The sequence below is a fragment of the Elephantulus edwardii genome, unplaced genomic scaffold (assembly GCF_000299155.1).
Source record: "Elephantulus edwardii isolate Elephantulus edwardi_28Jun2011 unplaced genomic scaffold, EleEdw1.0 scaffold00003, whole genome shotgun sequence".
NCBI classification, from domain to species: Eukaryota; Metazoa; Chordata; class Mammalia; order Macroscelidea; family Macroscelididae; genus Elephantulus; species Elephantulus edwardii.
In genome coordinates, this window is record NW_006399753.1 from 4760069 (window position 1) to 4774795 (window position 14727).

General features: G+C 47.0%; 1 protein-coding gene across 1 annotated transcript in view; it reads left to right on the top strand.

Moving 5' to 3' along the window:
• The first annotated feature begins 981 nt into the window (after positions 1-981).
• Positions 982-14727, top strand: part of FAM135B (family with sequence similarity 135, member B) — a 139055-nt gene continuing 125309 nt past the window's right edge. The window contains exon 1 of the mRNA XM_006879268.1: positions 982-1058. Coding sequence (XP_006879330.1) covers positions 982-1058 — 77 coding nt within the window. The remainder of the gene's footprint in view (positions 1059-14727) is intronic.

Here is a 14727-nt window from a genome sequence, read left to right on the forward strand (position 1 = left end):
ATGCCAGTCTGAAGACCAAGATGCGCCCGATCTAGGCCGTAATCTTCACAATTACATACTCTGCATCAGAAAGCTGGACAGTGACTAGAGATGATAAAAGGAGAATGATGCCTTTGAGCTGTGGTGCTGGAGAAGAGTGTTAAGTATACCATAGACTGCTAGGAGAACACACAGGTTCGCCGCGGAGAGGGTGAAGCCCAGCTGCTCCTTGGAAGCAAGGATTCTGAAACTTCATCTGAATACTTTGGACATGTTGCAAGGAGGGACCAGTCCTTGGAGAGGGATGTCCTGCTTGGGAGGGTGGAAGGACAGCACAAGAGAGGAAGACCCTGGATAAGATGGATTGACTCAGTGACTGGGGTAATGAGGGTAGGTGTGTCAGAGACAATGAGGTTGATTCGGGATGGAGCAGGGTTCAGAGATGTTGTACACAGGGTTGCTATGAGTCACAGGTGACTTGATGGCACATAACAACAACTGCATCATCAAGATTTCTAGAACGTTTTCTTTGTATCTTATTTAATCTTATCATCATCAATCTGAGTTATATGCTGTTGTACGATTTTGTGTCACAGATGGGGAACCTGAGCATGAGTGAAGTTAGGGGACTCATTCAAGGTCACATAGAGCAGAGATTCCTGCACTTTTGGCCAAGAGGCCTATGATTGTATCAGGGGTGCTGGCAGTTGGCCAACCTGACTTTGGAGTCAGGATCTCGGGCCTGAGGCCAGCATTTCTGTGTGTGAGCTGTGTGATGTTAAGCAAGTCATTTAACCTCTCTGTGTCTGTTCCTGTAAGGGGAGCCCCAGAGTGGTGCTGTCAAGTCACACACATGGGCTTCCCATTGGTTGGAAGCACCTGTGCATCAGAGTGCCGTGTGCTTTCACAGGGTGGAAGCCCTGTTCCCCGCCTTTGCCTCATGCCTTTCAAAGCTGCTCATCTCTCTCTGTCTTGTCTTGCAGGTAATGAACCAAAAGGATCATGTCTGAAGTACAAGGAACGGTTGAGTTTTCTGTGGAGCTACATAAATTTTATAATGTGGACCTTTTTCAGAGAGGGTAAGTGTGTTTGAATATACCTATACCTATTGGCTAACTGGCGGGATGGCTGGCATCTCGATGGCGGTTCGACTCGGTGGCAGTCAGGCAAGGGACATGTCTGGGGTCCTTTCCACTGTGTTATTGTTCTTTTTGCTCTTCAAAAGTGAGTGGGTGGCCCAGAGCCTTAGACTAAGGGTAAGTAACCCTTAATCTAATGTGATAGTGCTTACCCATGGTGGACAGTGCTTGATGGAGCTCCCCAATTAAAGCAAGTTAGGAAGCAGGAGTGGCATCCAATTCTGAAATAGCTTGCCTCTGGAAACCCTATGAACTTGGAAAAAGGATGAAAGGTATACAAGTGTTCAGGTCTTTTGTTCACAGGGTCGTTATGAATCACCTACGACTCAACGGCACTTAACAACAACAACAAGATGTATACCTATCTATGTATCAGTCTTGTTTTTTTTTCTGGCAAGCAAAGGGTGATGGTATTGAGGGATGGTTATAAGGAATTCGGGCTTAATGAAGAAAGATTTTAATTCTTTCCCTGCCAAACACAAAGGTGTAATCCTTGGTGCATCAGACGATGAGCTGTTTATTGATGGAGACCAGGCAGTGCTAATGTTTCTCCTCCCTCCTGCATCTCCCTCTGCCTTCTCTCTTGTCTGTTGCTGAGCCCATCAAAAATGCCTGGCTTAAAGGAAAGTAAATATATTGAACATGAAGCTGACCTGTGCAGCGCTGACAAAATACTGTTTCAACCCTCATTCCTAAAGGAACCACCTCCCAACACTCACGTGTGGTAACACCATCGCTTAGCTCTCTCACAAACAGGATGCGGTGTTTACAAACATACTCAGTAAAGATGCAGGTAATAGTACTGACTTTTACTAAAAGTGAGATGGGCTTTGACTTTCAACTTTTATACTTATGGTCCTCATCGGGTCTTCCTGCTAGCCGTGGTCCTCAGGGTCACTTCACAGATGAAAGATAAAATGAGTATATCAAGCATCTAAATCGTAACTGGAAATATTGCCACTTGTTACAGCTGCTGCTTTCCCCATGTCACAGGTGAGGCCTCTAGGAGTTTATAGGAACTAAATTTATGATGTGCCTGAGTTTACAGAGCAAACAAGCTTCTGGAACAAGGGTTATCTATCTAAGTTAGCTTTTGCTGTGTAACAGGATTCTGACGAACTCTGAGGGCCTTAAAGCCACGGTGGACCCCTCAGCTGGAGATTCTGAGGTTAAGCAGTTTCGGCTGTGCCCAGGAGGTGGTTCTGCTGGTCAGGCCGGGTGGTCCTGATCTCCGCAGGCCTCACTCACAGAAGTCACATGAAATCATGTGGAGACTGGACAGCACCTCATAAGGTTACTTAGATTCAATGTTAAATAGGATGAAACCTTGAACTTAGCAAGAAAACCATTTCTTGAATACATTTGTATATGGTTCTATACCTATCTGAATACTGAGTCTTGAGATATTGACGATTATTTGTATGAAATGAGCACCATTAGCAAGGAATTTTAAACGACACATCCAAATCACAGCAGCTAGCATTTGGTACACAGGGTTGAAAAAATGAATATCGAAATAATCTATTCAGCAAAAAGATATAAAAAATAATATAAATAAATATTAAAAAATTATTGGGCAAACCTATGATCTTTCTTCTTTCTCAATTTGTGTGTTTTAAGAGGCATAGCCTTCATTGATGTCTACTACTAAACCTGACTAATAAATGAGAATCAGACAAGGATCCCCGCTGGTGGTGTCTCAGTGGCTAAAGTGCTCGCTCACCTGCTACCTAGAAGGTTGACAGTTCAAACTCCACCTGCTGCTTGTGGGGAGGAAGCTGCAGCAGTCTTCCTCCTTAGTTATTACAATCTTGAGAGTCTATGGGAAGTTGTCCCCTGTCCTGTAGGGTAATTGCAAGCCAGAATGGGCTGGAAAAGAACCAGGAAGAACCAGCAGTGTGAAGAACCAGGATGCGAGTCACTGTGGTAGACATGTATCAGTGTGAATAAAAACAGGTCAGCGTATACAAAATAACCTAAGAACTTGCTCCTCTTTTAAAATGCCTTTTTCTAAATCACTGCATATGAGTAGACATATGTATGGATATCATTTATAAATAAATTTATATGTTTTGAGATTGCATTATCAGAGGTGGTTCTGCACGCCATTCACAGATCTTCCCTGGGTGAACAGGAGGGCTGTTCCAGCCTCTCTTCGTTTCTCGTGCTCAGCCTTCATGGCTTTGAGGCACGTGAGCATTCAGGCACATGCTTCTGAAATGGGTGGGTGCAGGATCCTATGATTTATACGTCCAGCAGCTGCTTCTGCAGACAGGCCAAGCCATGGTCAGAGTGAAGACCCACAGGCCTCTCATGGGAAGGAGGGAGGAGGTGTCTATCTCTGAGAACCCATCAGCAATAAGACTTTAAAGTTAATGGTTCCCAGTCCCCCTCGGGCCTGCCTTCAGGGAGCTGCAGGCAGCCGGGCATGATGCCAGCAGACTTAGCGGTTTTGCCTATATCAGGAAGAGTTTCTGATAAACCTGTTCTCCAGTGTTGAGGCTAAGGTTCCAACTTTCTGAGCCCCACAGGAGCCATCCTTACAGTGGAATGTAATTGCTTTACCCTGAGTGCACCCTGGGCGAAGGAGTGGCTGTGAGCCAAGCCTGGTGGACTAGGTAACTTGTTTAAAAAGGAGCTATTGTCATATTATTTAAGAAAAGGAAATGGGCTACAAATGGGAGTCACACGGAGGTGCCTCAGAAGGAAAAGTTAGGTGTCTCCTGTAACAAGAGCACAATTAAGTGTAATTAAGATCCATTTGCAAAAAAATTAGTTCTTTGATTTTTTTTTTTAATAAATGTTGGGATCACCATGACTCTGGATTCACTCCTGGGGAGCAGTACTGGTACTGGTTATCCCGGTGTGAGATGCATTAAATGTGCGTTCTGCAGGGTTAAGGGTTGCGAGAGAGGGGAACAACCTTCTCTGTGACTGGGGTCATGCACGTTCCCTCTGATGTCTGAGGAATGCCTCTCCTGTCTCGACTCAGAAAACCCCTGCTCCTTGGTCCCAGACTGGTCAGATGATCACCACCTCTTCTTAATTCATGTGACAAGTTGGGTTGGAAGCGCATTTGGTGAGGGCGACTTATCCCCAGCACATTTATTTTTACGGAAGACGTTTCCAGTCCCATAATGACACTTCCCTGGTTGATGTTTGCTTTGAGCAGTCAACTTGCATTTATCCAAAGTCTGTCTTGATGGAGGCAGAGGCTCAGAGCACAAGCCATCAGCAGGGACCCTGAGATGCCACCCCCACTTTGGAAGGGAGATGGAAGCTGACGGAAAGATGAGCAGGGAGGTTCTGGAGAGCCCCTGGCTTTGGACTAAGGTCTGAGTTTGCAGCCAGGCTCTGTCACTTATGAGTTCTGGGGGTCTAGGCACATTGCTTCTGACTACTCTGAGTCGCAACATCCCCACCTGAAAATGGTCAGGATGAAGCCTATCTCCCCAAATAACCAGTTGGATGGGTAATAGTATCATTTATTCTGGGCAGTTAGCACGGTGCCTGCCATCTAGAAGGTTCGGTCTAAGATATGGCTACCAGTTGCTCTGGAGTGAGTTGAGGCTCATGGTGACCCAACTATGCCGGAGCAGAACTGTGCCTCTTGGGGCTTTCCCTGTCTGACTATGAAAGGAGAGGACAGCCCCTTGCCCTAGCCCATCTAGTCAGCTCTCTGAAAACATGTTCAGCTTCCAGGCCACATGCAAGTTACCATTGACAGATGGATGTTGTCTGTGTGTGAGCTGCCTTGGCTGGGGATCAAACCCATGCCTTTTACATGCAAGGTCAGAATCTTACCATTGATCCACCAAATGGCAGGACAAGCCCATTTGAGTCCAATCTCTACAATAGTCCAAGGTTGCTCAAATTTCTCAAAGCAGGTGAGCACTTATCATTCACTATCACTATCAACAGTCAGAATCACACTTTACTCCCTGTCTGACTGCTGGTTAGGGAGCTCTGATGGCCCAGTCGACAAGGAGCTGCACTGCCAATGCAGAGACACGTGGTCTGAACCCACCAACATTTAGGAGAAAGATGGACAATCTCATTCTGAGTGGTTTCAGTCTCTATCTGCTGGAGGGTCAGCTATGGATTGATTCTAATTTGACAGCAATGAGATACTGAAACACCTCAAGCCTTCAGGCTGACCTGGCTCGTCTATTATGTTAGAACATATTCTTGGTCTTCCTTCCCCCAAAATCTGCTTCAACAGGTCTACCTATGTGCAAACTGGAGCTCGAATATAACCTCTTCCCTAAGCTATTTCTACAGATCAGTATTTACATACTGCACCCAGTGTCATTTTCATGAATCAACACTTTTCTATATTCTTAAAGACTATATACATTAACATTAGGTTTTTGCCAGCCTTTTTAACGGGAGTGAGATCTAGATTTCTCTTCCCATAACTTGGCATTGGGACTTCTTCTCTTCCCCATTGACTTATTTAAACATCCTTTCTGTCCCAGAATGTACAGGGTCCTGTGGTGGGTCCTAGCATGGGTATTGGGGCTGAGAGCAGAGCACAGCTTCTTATTCCATGAATAGACATTTTCTCATGAAGAAATCCATTTTAAGTAAATGTTGTTGTTATTGTTACATGCCTTCGAGTTGCTTGCAACTCATAGCGACCCTATGTACAACAGCCCTAAACCCTGCTCTATCCTGTGCCAATCGCACTATCTCCGACACATCCATCCTGATTACCCCAGTCACTGAATCAATCCATCTCCTAGAGGGCCTTCCCCTCCTGCGCTGTCCCTCCACCCTCCCAAGCATCATGTCCCTCTCCAATGACTTGTCCCTCCTTACAACATGTCCAAAGTATGTCAGACGAAGCCTCAGAATTCTTACCTCCAAGGAGCAGCGTGGTTTAACCCACTGTGGTATGAACCTGTTTGTTTTCTTAGCAGTCAATGGTACATTCAATACTCTTCTCCAGCACCACAGCTCAAAGGCATCAATTCTCCTTCTATCCTCCCTAGTCATTGTCCAACTCTCTGATGCATAACAAGTGATTGCAAAGACCATGGCCTGTATCAAACACACCTTAGTCTCCAGAGAGACACCATTGCTCTTCAGTACTTTAGAGAGGTCCCTAACTGCAGACTTTCCCATCACAATACATCTTTTCATTTTCTGGCTGCTGTCGCCAAGACTATGGAGCTAAGCAAACTAAAGCTGTTAACAATCTCAATCTCTTCACCATCCATCCTGATGCTGCCAATTGGTCCAGTGGTGAGAAACTTTGTCTTCTTGGCATTGAGCCTCAGTCCATATTAGGGGCTGCAGTCCTTGACCCTCTGCATCAAGCTCTTCTCCTCAATTTCAGCAAGCATGGTTGTGTCATGTGCATAATGCAAGTTGTTGATAGATCTTCCACCAATCCTGACACCACATTATAAAATCCATTGCACTGCCATGTGTGAGGCATCAGTATATTAATACTCATGTGAATCTATTCATGGGAGCCTGAACTTTGATTTTTATTTATTATTGGTATCATAGTTGCAGCTTCCATGTTTGTTCTTAGAAATAAATTAAAATTTTATTCTGAATCTTAAATATACAACTCAGACATGGTCCAAGCCCAGTGAGGCTTCATTTCTGATTGATTTTCATTCATTGTTCAGGTTCAGATGTCCTCCCTCACCTGACCTCCACAATGCCATTCGAAAGGGTTTTCTCCACAGAGCTTTTAGTTGATTTTTTTTTTCTGGTAAATTCTGTCCCTACCCACAGAAAAAGTCACGCAAAAGGGACATCTCCACTGAACACTGAATTCTTGTCTTTTCTATATGAAAATGAAAACAATTGAGACATTGCAATTGTCTTCCAAGAAATGCAGCCAGAACGCCGCTGAAATCAGAGATGAGGAGACTTCATTTAAGGCACTTTGGACAACTTGCTAGTCCCTGGAGAAAGATGTTATTCCTGGAATCAGGTCAGCCGTAAAGCGGAAGAGCCTCCCTGCGATGATGAACCGGCAGAGTGGCTGGGAGGGCCGCCTCGGCTCTGAGGATGGAGCGGGACCCGGGAGCATTCGTCGTACTCTGTTGAGTGCTCTGAGTGAGAGATGAGTAGATGACATCTAACAATAACAACAAGAGCGAGTCAAGTGATTCCTGGGGGGAAACGTCGTCCTGAGTGTCTACCCCTGGGTTCCCTATCACTGCCTAATATCTGATGACAGCCAAGCCCCCTGTGAAATTAGTTAATCAGCCCTGATGTTCCTAATAGACTCAGAAATATCATTATCTTTGCTTGCCAGAGATCAATTAATTGATTTGTCTGGTTCTGTCAGAAACAATCTTTCTTTGACTTATTTTATTAAATACGAGGTGATTCTTTTGATTTGTTGCCACCCTATTGAAATAGAACGGAGACCATAGGGACTGAGAGCCCCGCCCAGGGCCCATCTTTGCAGGGTGACCTAAGGACATTAGTGAATGCGGAGGTCGGGGTGGCTGTGAGTGGAGGACGTCAGTGACCGTGAGGCATCCACCGAGGCAGGGCTTCCACTGTGACGGATGGCCTGTGACTTGGACACTGAAAGTGACGCGTTTAATATGCCATTTTAGCCACGTGACTAGCCGGTTGTGCAGACCAATAAAACAAGCAATGCAAACTAAAATCTGCGACAGTTGCCATGGAGCTGACTCCAACTCAAGGCGACCCCTGGGGTTCCAGTGCAGACCTGTGCCCAGAATTCCCGTGATTCCGGTCTCCAGGAAGTAGATGTGCAGGGCTTTCCTCCAAGACGCCTCTGGGTGGACCACACAGCCAGGCACTTAACCCTGTGCACCACCCTGAACTCCCTGCCGGCTCCTGCGGCCAGATTCACCCAGGAAGCCTCTCCATTCCCTTTATTCCTAGGTAAGCCAGTTTGACTTAGGAATTTCCTCCCTTGCAGCTGAGGAGGTGATTTGCCATGATCTCAGACACTTTTCACCTCTAATTCCCATTATTGTCATTGCTGTCCTTTAGAAAAAGAAGGTCAGAGTGCTCACATGTTAAGCACAAGGTTGGCAGTTTGAACCCACCAGCCGCCCTGAGGGAGAAAGATGCTTTCATAGAGATCACAGTCTTAGAGAAACCCTGGGGGCAGTTTTCTCTTCACAGTTTTTCACACAGTGGGGCTTATGGGGCAGATAGACTCAGTGATGGCAGGATGTGTTTGCTTTTCTCTGTTTAAAAGAATAATTCTTATGGAGAGTGCCCAGACAAGTCCTTATGCAAACGGACATCCTGGATTCTTTTTCTAGCCAGTTCAGATCCCCATAAAAGACTGAGCCTTCAGGAGCCTGAGCTTTGAGCCTTTCATCCTCCTCACCCCTTGCTGAGGACATGCTCTGCAGGACTCTAAAGCAGGGACCTCCCCAGGGGGCTGAGTGTCCTCTGCATAAAATGCCTCTGGTATCTCAGAGCCACCCCAGGGCTAATCACCTCCTGGTGTAATCAGAGACAGAGCAGGGAGGCTACAGGGAAATGTGGTCCTTTCTAGTTTTAATTTTTACACACTAGGGGGGGCTTTGCCCAAGTCTCTCAAGGAGAGGGAAGGGCACATGGCATGGAGCACATTGTAGAAGGAAAAACGCTGCATTTATCATGCGTATGAGGCACGGATCTTGGCGGTCAAGTAGGCATGAGCCTGAGATGTGTGCGGTGGGGTGATGTGGGGTATCAGCGTCACAGGATGGTGAGGAGAGCTGGTGTCCCGCGTGGGGTCTGCTCTCCATATCTGAGTTGCTGCTGGTTGGAAGAAGGTACTTGTGTCTGAGGCAGAGTGCTGCTGATGATGATGGAGACATGTCCACCTCAGGGTGGCAAAGCTGATTCCCAGTTTCTAGGTCGGGGTTAGATTTATAGAAAGTACAGGTATCAGCACTGATTTCTCTCTTACCGTGCCTGAAAGAGCTCTTGAACCAGAAGGAACAGTAATGAGGTGGGAGCCAAAGTACTTTATTTATAGCTGGGAAGCTTCTAATACCTTCCTACTGTTGGGTATTGAGAAAACAGATGGGGCAATAAAGATTAGGCATAGCCATGGATACCAAAATGGAATTTCTTCTTGTCTGTCCTCACCCTGACTGAGATAAATCTTTAAACTGAAGTCTTTTAGAGCTAGGAAGGGAAAGAGGAGAGAAGATGAATGAATAGCTGGTCCTAGGAGGAGCCCAGGGTCCATCGACCCAGCCATGGAGGAGGTACCTGTGCCCTGGTGATGAGATTCTGGAAGAAGCCCTTCATCACCCTGTGACACTGAAGAGGAATTCACTTCTCAGGCCCTCAGTTCTCCATCTGTATCTCATTCTGAGTCTAGAATTCCACCATGACTCCACATTTCCGGGCTGAAACAAGACAGAACAGAGAAAACAAGCCCAAAGTTCTGATCAGCTATCCACAGATTGGCAGGAGGCGTAGCCAACTCAGTGGCACCTAACAACAGCCCCAGCACTGCCAGGGAGTCTATTTCAGCTCAGAGTAACCAAATGGGAAAGAGAGAGTTGCCCAGGGGTCTCCAAGGCAGCCCACCTTTGGGGAGCTGCTGCACCTGTCTCCCAAGGATCTTCCCAGGGGTCTCCGAGGCTGCACGCCTTTGGGGAGCTGCTGCACCTGTCTCCCGAGGATCTGCCCAGGGGTCTTCGAAGCTGCACACCTTTGTGGAGCTGACAGCCACATCTGTTGTCTGTGGAGCTGCTTGAATTCAAGGTGGCCTTTCAGTTAGCATCCTAATGCTTAACTCCCTGAACCACTAGTGCTCCTGAGTTCAGCTCGGAACAGCTAGGTGAATCCCTCTGAACCCAGAAGGCCTGCTAGCCCCTTCCCCTGTCTAAGAACAAGACCTCTTTCATAGTGATCTTGTGAGAGAGTCTAGAGATCGTGGGACACAGCAAGCCGAGGAAAACTACTGGGAAAGGGTCTTCTTCTCCCATCTGCTGACTCAGAAATATCGGTGACTCGCTCTCCGTCGTGAGCAGCAGGGATCTAGCAACAAGCATCGCGGTGCTGTTGAGCCAGAGGCTGTGGGACAGAGCAGGGCCGCCCTGTGGAGTTTCTGGGCTGGAAGCCTCGTAAAGGAGCCGACTGCAATGCGCTTCTCCTGCAGAGCAAACTGCCTGCCTATCAGTTAGCAAGACAATGCTTAACCCGCTGTACCACTAAGACCCTTGTGTCCACCATGAGCCCTGATCATTGTACTTTTGAAGACGGAATAAAATCAAATATTAAGACTGCTTAATGACTGGCCCTTCCTTTGCTTTCCTTGGAGAACGTGGTATTTCCTGCTGCCAGGGGCCTGGAATGCCGGTGAAGACTCTCTAGTGTGTGCTCAGGGGCAGGAGGGAGGCAGGCATGAAGCCGAGGGCAACAGACAAGGGTGGGACCAAATCCAGAAACAAAATCTCATTGCTGTTAAGTCAAAACCAATTCCTAGCTGACCCTCCGCTGGGTTTCCGAGGCTGTAAATTGCACAGAAGATTGGCTCTTTCGGGATTTGGAGCTCCGCAGAGGTGTGGCCTTGGGTCAGCAGGGCAGCTCTTGATGGACTATGGGACCAGGGCACCTTTCAGAACAGGTTTACATGAAAACACACACACTCGAGGAGTCCTTCAGTGGCCTGTGTATTCAATCACATCTTTAAAAACATCTTGAGTGCTGAGTTTTAGGTTCTTTCCTGGGTTCTGGGAGTAAGACCTTTTAAGACAGAGATGTTGTTTCTAGATCCACAGACAAGCCCAGTGTATATGATTGAGAGCAAAGCCTACGGGCAAGACACAGAGACAAAGGCTCGTAGTCATCGCGTAAGAACGGACTCACGGCTGACCTCCAGTGGCCTTCCGAGGGGTCGCTCACATGGGAGGAGGCTGTCTATCTTTCTTCCATCAGCTGCTAGTGGATTTGAACTGGCAGAGAGGCCTGGCCTCTGGGTTAGCAGCATAACTCCCTAAAGATCAAGCCACCAGAGGAGAGCATGCAGGAACCAGGAGGGCTTCAGGACTCAGGCTAACCCTGAGAAACCGGGTTGGAAGCTAATGCCTCCCACACTGATTGGATGTCCTTTAATTCCTCCTTGAATCTCTCCCTAGGTTCAATCTCACAGTCTTTTCTGCAGCGTAATCTTTCCTCCAGGGAGTTTCAGGATGGCTGGAGAACTGCTCCTCAAAAATACAAACCTGCCATTTTTGGTTTTCCAAATTCGAATCACTGTGTTCTCTGTTTATGCAGTTATGAGGGTAAGGCCCTCTGACCATCACTTGCTTGGTGAGAAGCACCCTGCCCTCTTGGACTTGAGGTTATCTCATCTCTCCTGCGCCTTGAAGACACACCACTCAGACATGCAGAAAGTGCCATCAGCTCTTGAGTTTATAGTAGTTTGACAGCTTCCGACAGCTTCACGTTTTCTGTTCATGTGTTGGAACGCAGATGGAGTTGCTTTTGACTTGCTAGTCTCCTGAATCCTACCTGCCTAGGTCTGAGCTCTGCATTGATTGCTTCTGCTTAGGCTCCCAGCGGCCTTTGGATACCTGCTCTTCATGGTCATGTATCACCTGTCACATTTAGTGGCATCACTTGGCAAGATGGAGTGGTGCAAAGTAGAATACGTTCTTTGTATCCAGATGTGGATCCGAATCTAATGCATTAGTAGGAGGCCTGGTTGTGCAATGGTTAAACACTTAGCTGCTGACTCAAAATCAATACTTTGAACCCTCAGCCACTCTGCAGGACAAAGAGGTTACACTCAACTGTGTACAGGCTCGACTGTGCAGAGTGTACGTTGGAAACCTGTGGATCAGTTCTCCTGCGCCCTGCAGGGTCGGTTTCCTGTACCTGTAGAGTTGTTCTCCTGTGCCCTGCATTGTCGTTCCCCAGTGCCCTGTTGTTCTCCTCACAGTCGTTCTCCTGTGCCCTGTTGTTCTCTTGTACCCTGCACGGTCGCTATGAGTCACAAATGGCTTGATGGCCCTGGGGTTTGTTTTCACTCTGTCAACAGATGACCTTGTATTACTTTGATTTTTCAGTCCATTGACTGTAACATAGGGATGTGGCACCTTAACGATGGGGCCATGAAGGTTGGATGAGGAAGCCGATGTGATGGCAAACAGCACAGTGCCTGGCCAGAGTTCTCAGAGTCCCTTCCCATAGTGTGTTTGGTTTCTTTTACTCCAATTTCAAGTCGGTTCTAAAAGATGTCACCATGAAGCAACATTGACTGAAAAGCAGTGGCTTTTTGTAACAGAAGAGGAAAAACAAAGATAAAACTATCAAGACATGGGTAGGGACATGCCATCACACAGCAAGCCAGCCACTGACCAACTCAGGGGAAGGCAGAGGTCCGAGGGAAGCTGCATTGCAGATCCCATTGAAACAGACCTAATGAAAGAGATTGGATTCTTCTTCTGTTCACTCAGTTAATATTGCGAGATTATCCTCTACTGGTTAAGCTCCCTCACTGAGGGCTTGGCTTTGTGAGGTGATGATCAAGGTCTGTGTGCGTGTTGAGGCTGGACGGGACTGGGCACTACGCCCTCTGTTGCACACAGGGTTGCTGTGAGCTAGAACCTGTGCGCTGGACCTGTGACCGCACCTAACAGCGTGGATGTTTGTGCTCAGCACCAGCGCAGCAGCTAAGGCAGGTTTGCTGCGACATCACCCGAGGCCTGCATCCTCCCGGAGGCCCTGAGAAGTAGCCCTGCCGTTTCTCAGTCCTTCCACTGTAGTCCCTTCACTCTCCGCCTCTTTCCTACTCCACCTGTGACTGGCTCAGGAAACTGTGAGGACCCAGTGCCTCCAGTAATGCTCTTTGTGTCCCAATCCCCTCATTGTCATTACCCAGCACACTTTAAATGAAACTAAGAAACTTGGACCAGGAGGCAGTCATCAGAGCAGAGCAAGGAAACACTGCATGGTTCAAAATTGGGAAGAGTGTATGCCAGGGATGTGTCCTATCTCCATACCTTTTCAAACTATATGCAGAACAGATTATCTGGGAGTCTGGACTCTCTGAGGAGAAATGTGGCATCAGGATTGGAGGAAGATTCATCAACAATCTGTGTTATGCAGATGACACCACCCTACTTGCTGAAACTGAGGAGGACCTGAAGCGCTAGCTGTAGAAGGTCAAGGACTGCAGCCCTCAATATGGATTGAGGCCCAATATCAAGAAGACAAAGATTCTCACCACTGGACCAATTGGCAGTATCAGGATGGATGGTGAAGAGATTGAGATTGTTCACAGCTTTAGCTTGCTTGGCTCCACAGTCAACACTCTTGGCACCAGCAGCCGGGAAATGAAAAGACATATTGCGATGGGAAAGTCTGCTGTTAACAGACCTCGCCAAAGAACTGAAGAACAATGATCTTACTCTGGACACTAAGGTGTGCCTTATACAGGCCATGATCTTTGCAATCACTTGCTATGCGTCAGAGAGCTGGACAATGACTAGGGATGATAGAAGGAGAATTGATGTCTTTGAGTTGTGGTGTTGGAGAAGGGTATTGAATATACCATGGACTGCTAAGACAACAAACAGGTTTGTCCCAGAGAGGGTTAAACCAAGCTGCTCCTAGCAGGCAAGGATTCTAAAGCTTCGTTTTATATACTTTGGACATGTTGCAAGGAGGGACTGGTCCTTGGAGAAGGATGTCATGCTTGGGAGGGTGGAGGGACAGCACAGGAGGGGAAGGCCCCCTATGAGGTGGATTGATTCAGTGACTGGGGCAATGGCGGTAGGCATGTTGGAGACAGTGAGATTGGTACAGGATAGAGCAGGGTTTAGGGATGTTGTACACAGGGTCACTATGAGTCACAAGCGACTTGACAACACATAACAACAAGAGATGTTCTACTCCTCTGTGTTGTCTGAAAGGGAGATCTGGTCGCCTAGTGGGTAAGAAGCTGTTATCTACCTAGAGGCAGGTGGTTTGACTCTACAGTTCTGGTATCCCGCTGGAGGGTCAGCCATCGGTCTTTTTGAAGCCAACAGCAGTGGGGGAAAGAGAGCGTGAGAGAGAGAAAGTGAGTTCTGCTCAAACAGTTTTGCTGAGGTAAGTTAGTGATTGTTGAGGAAATGGAAATTTTTAAATGAAAGAATTTCTTGAAATTTCCGAAGTAGCATTAGATCCCTTGTAGTTTTCACATAAAAAAAGACCAAAAATATCAGGGGAGAAAATGAACCAAGTTGGTCAGAAGACCTTGGTCTTCTCAGAAGAGTCATGTTCTGTTGAAAGAACTGGATACAGTAGATTCTTTCTTTAAGGTGCAATTGACCGTGTGTGTCTGCCTAGGGAACCCTGGTGGCACTGTAGATAAAGTACTGGCTGCTAACCAGAAGGTTGGGGTTTAAAATTACCAGCTGCATTTTGGGAGAAATTTGTGGTAGTCGCATCCCATAAAGATTTATAGCTTTAAACCCCATGATTGGGGTGTTCTACTCTATCCTCCAGGGTTGCTGTGTGCCAGAGTTGAGGCATGGCAGTGGGCTTGGTTTTGGTCTATTTATATACTTTTCTTTCTTTCTTTCTTTCTTTCTTTCTTTCTTTCTTTCTTTCTTTCTTTCTTTCTTTCTTTCTTTCTTTCTTTCTTTCTTTCTTTCTTTCT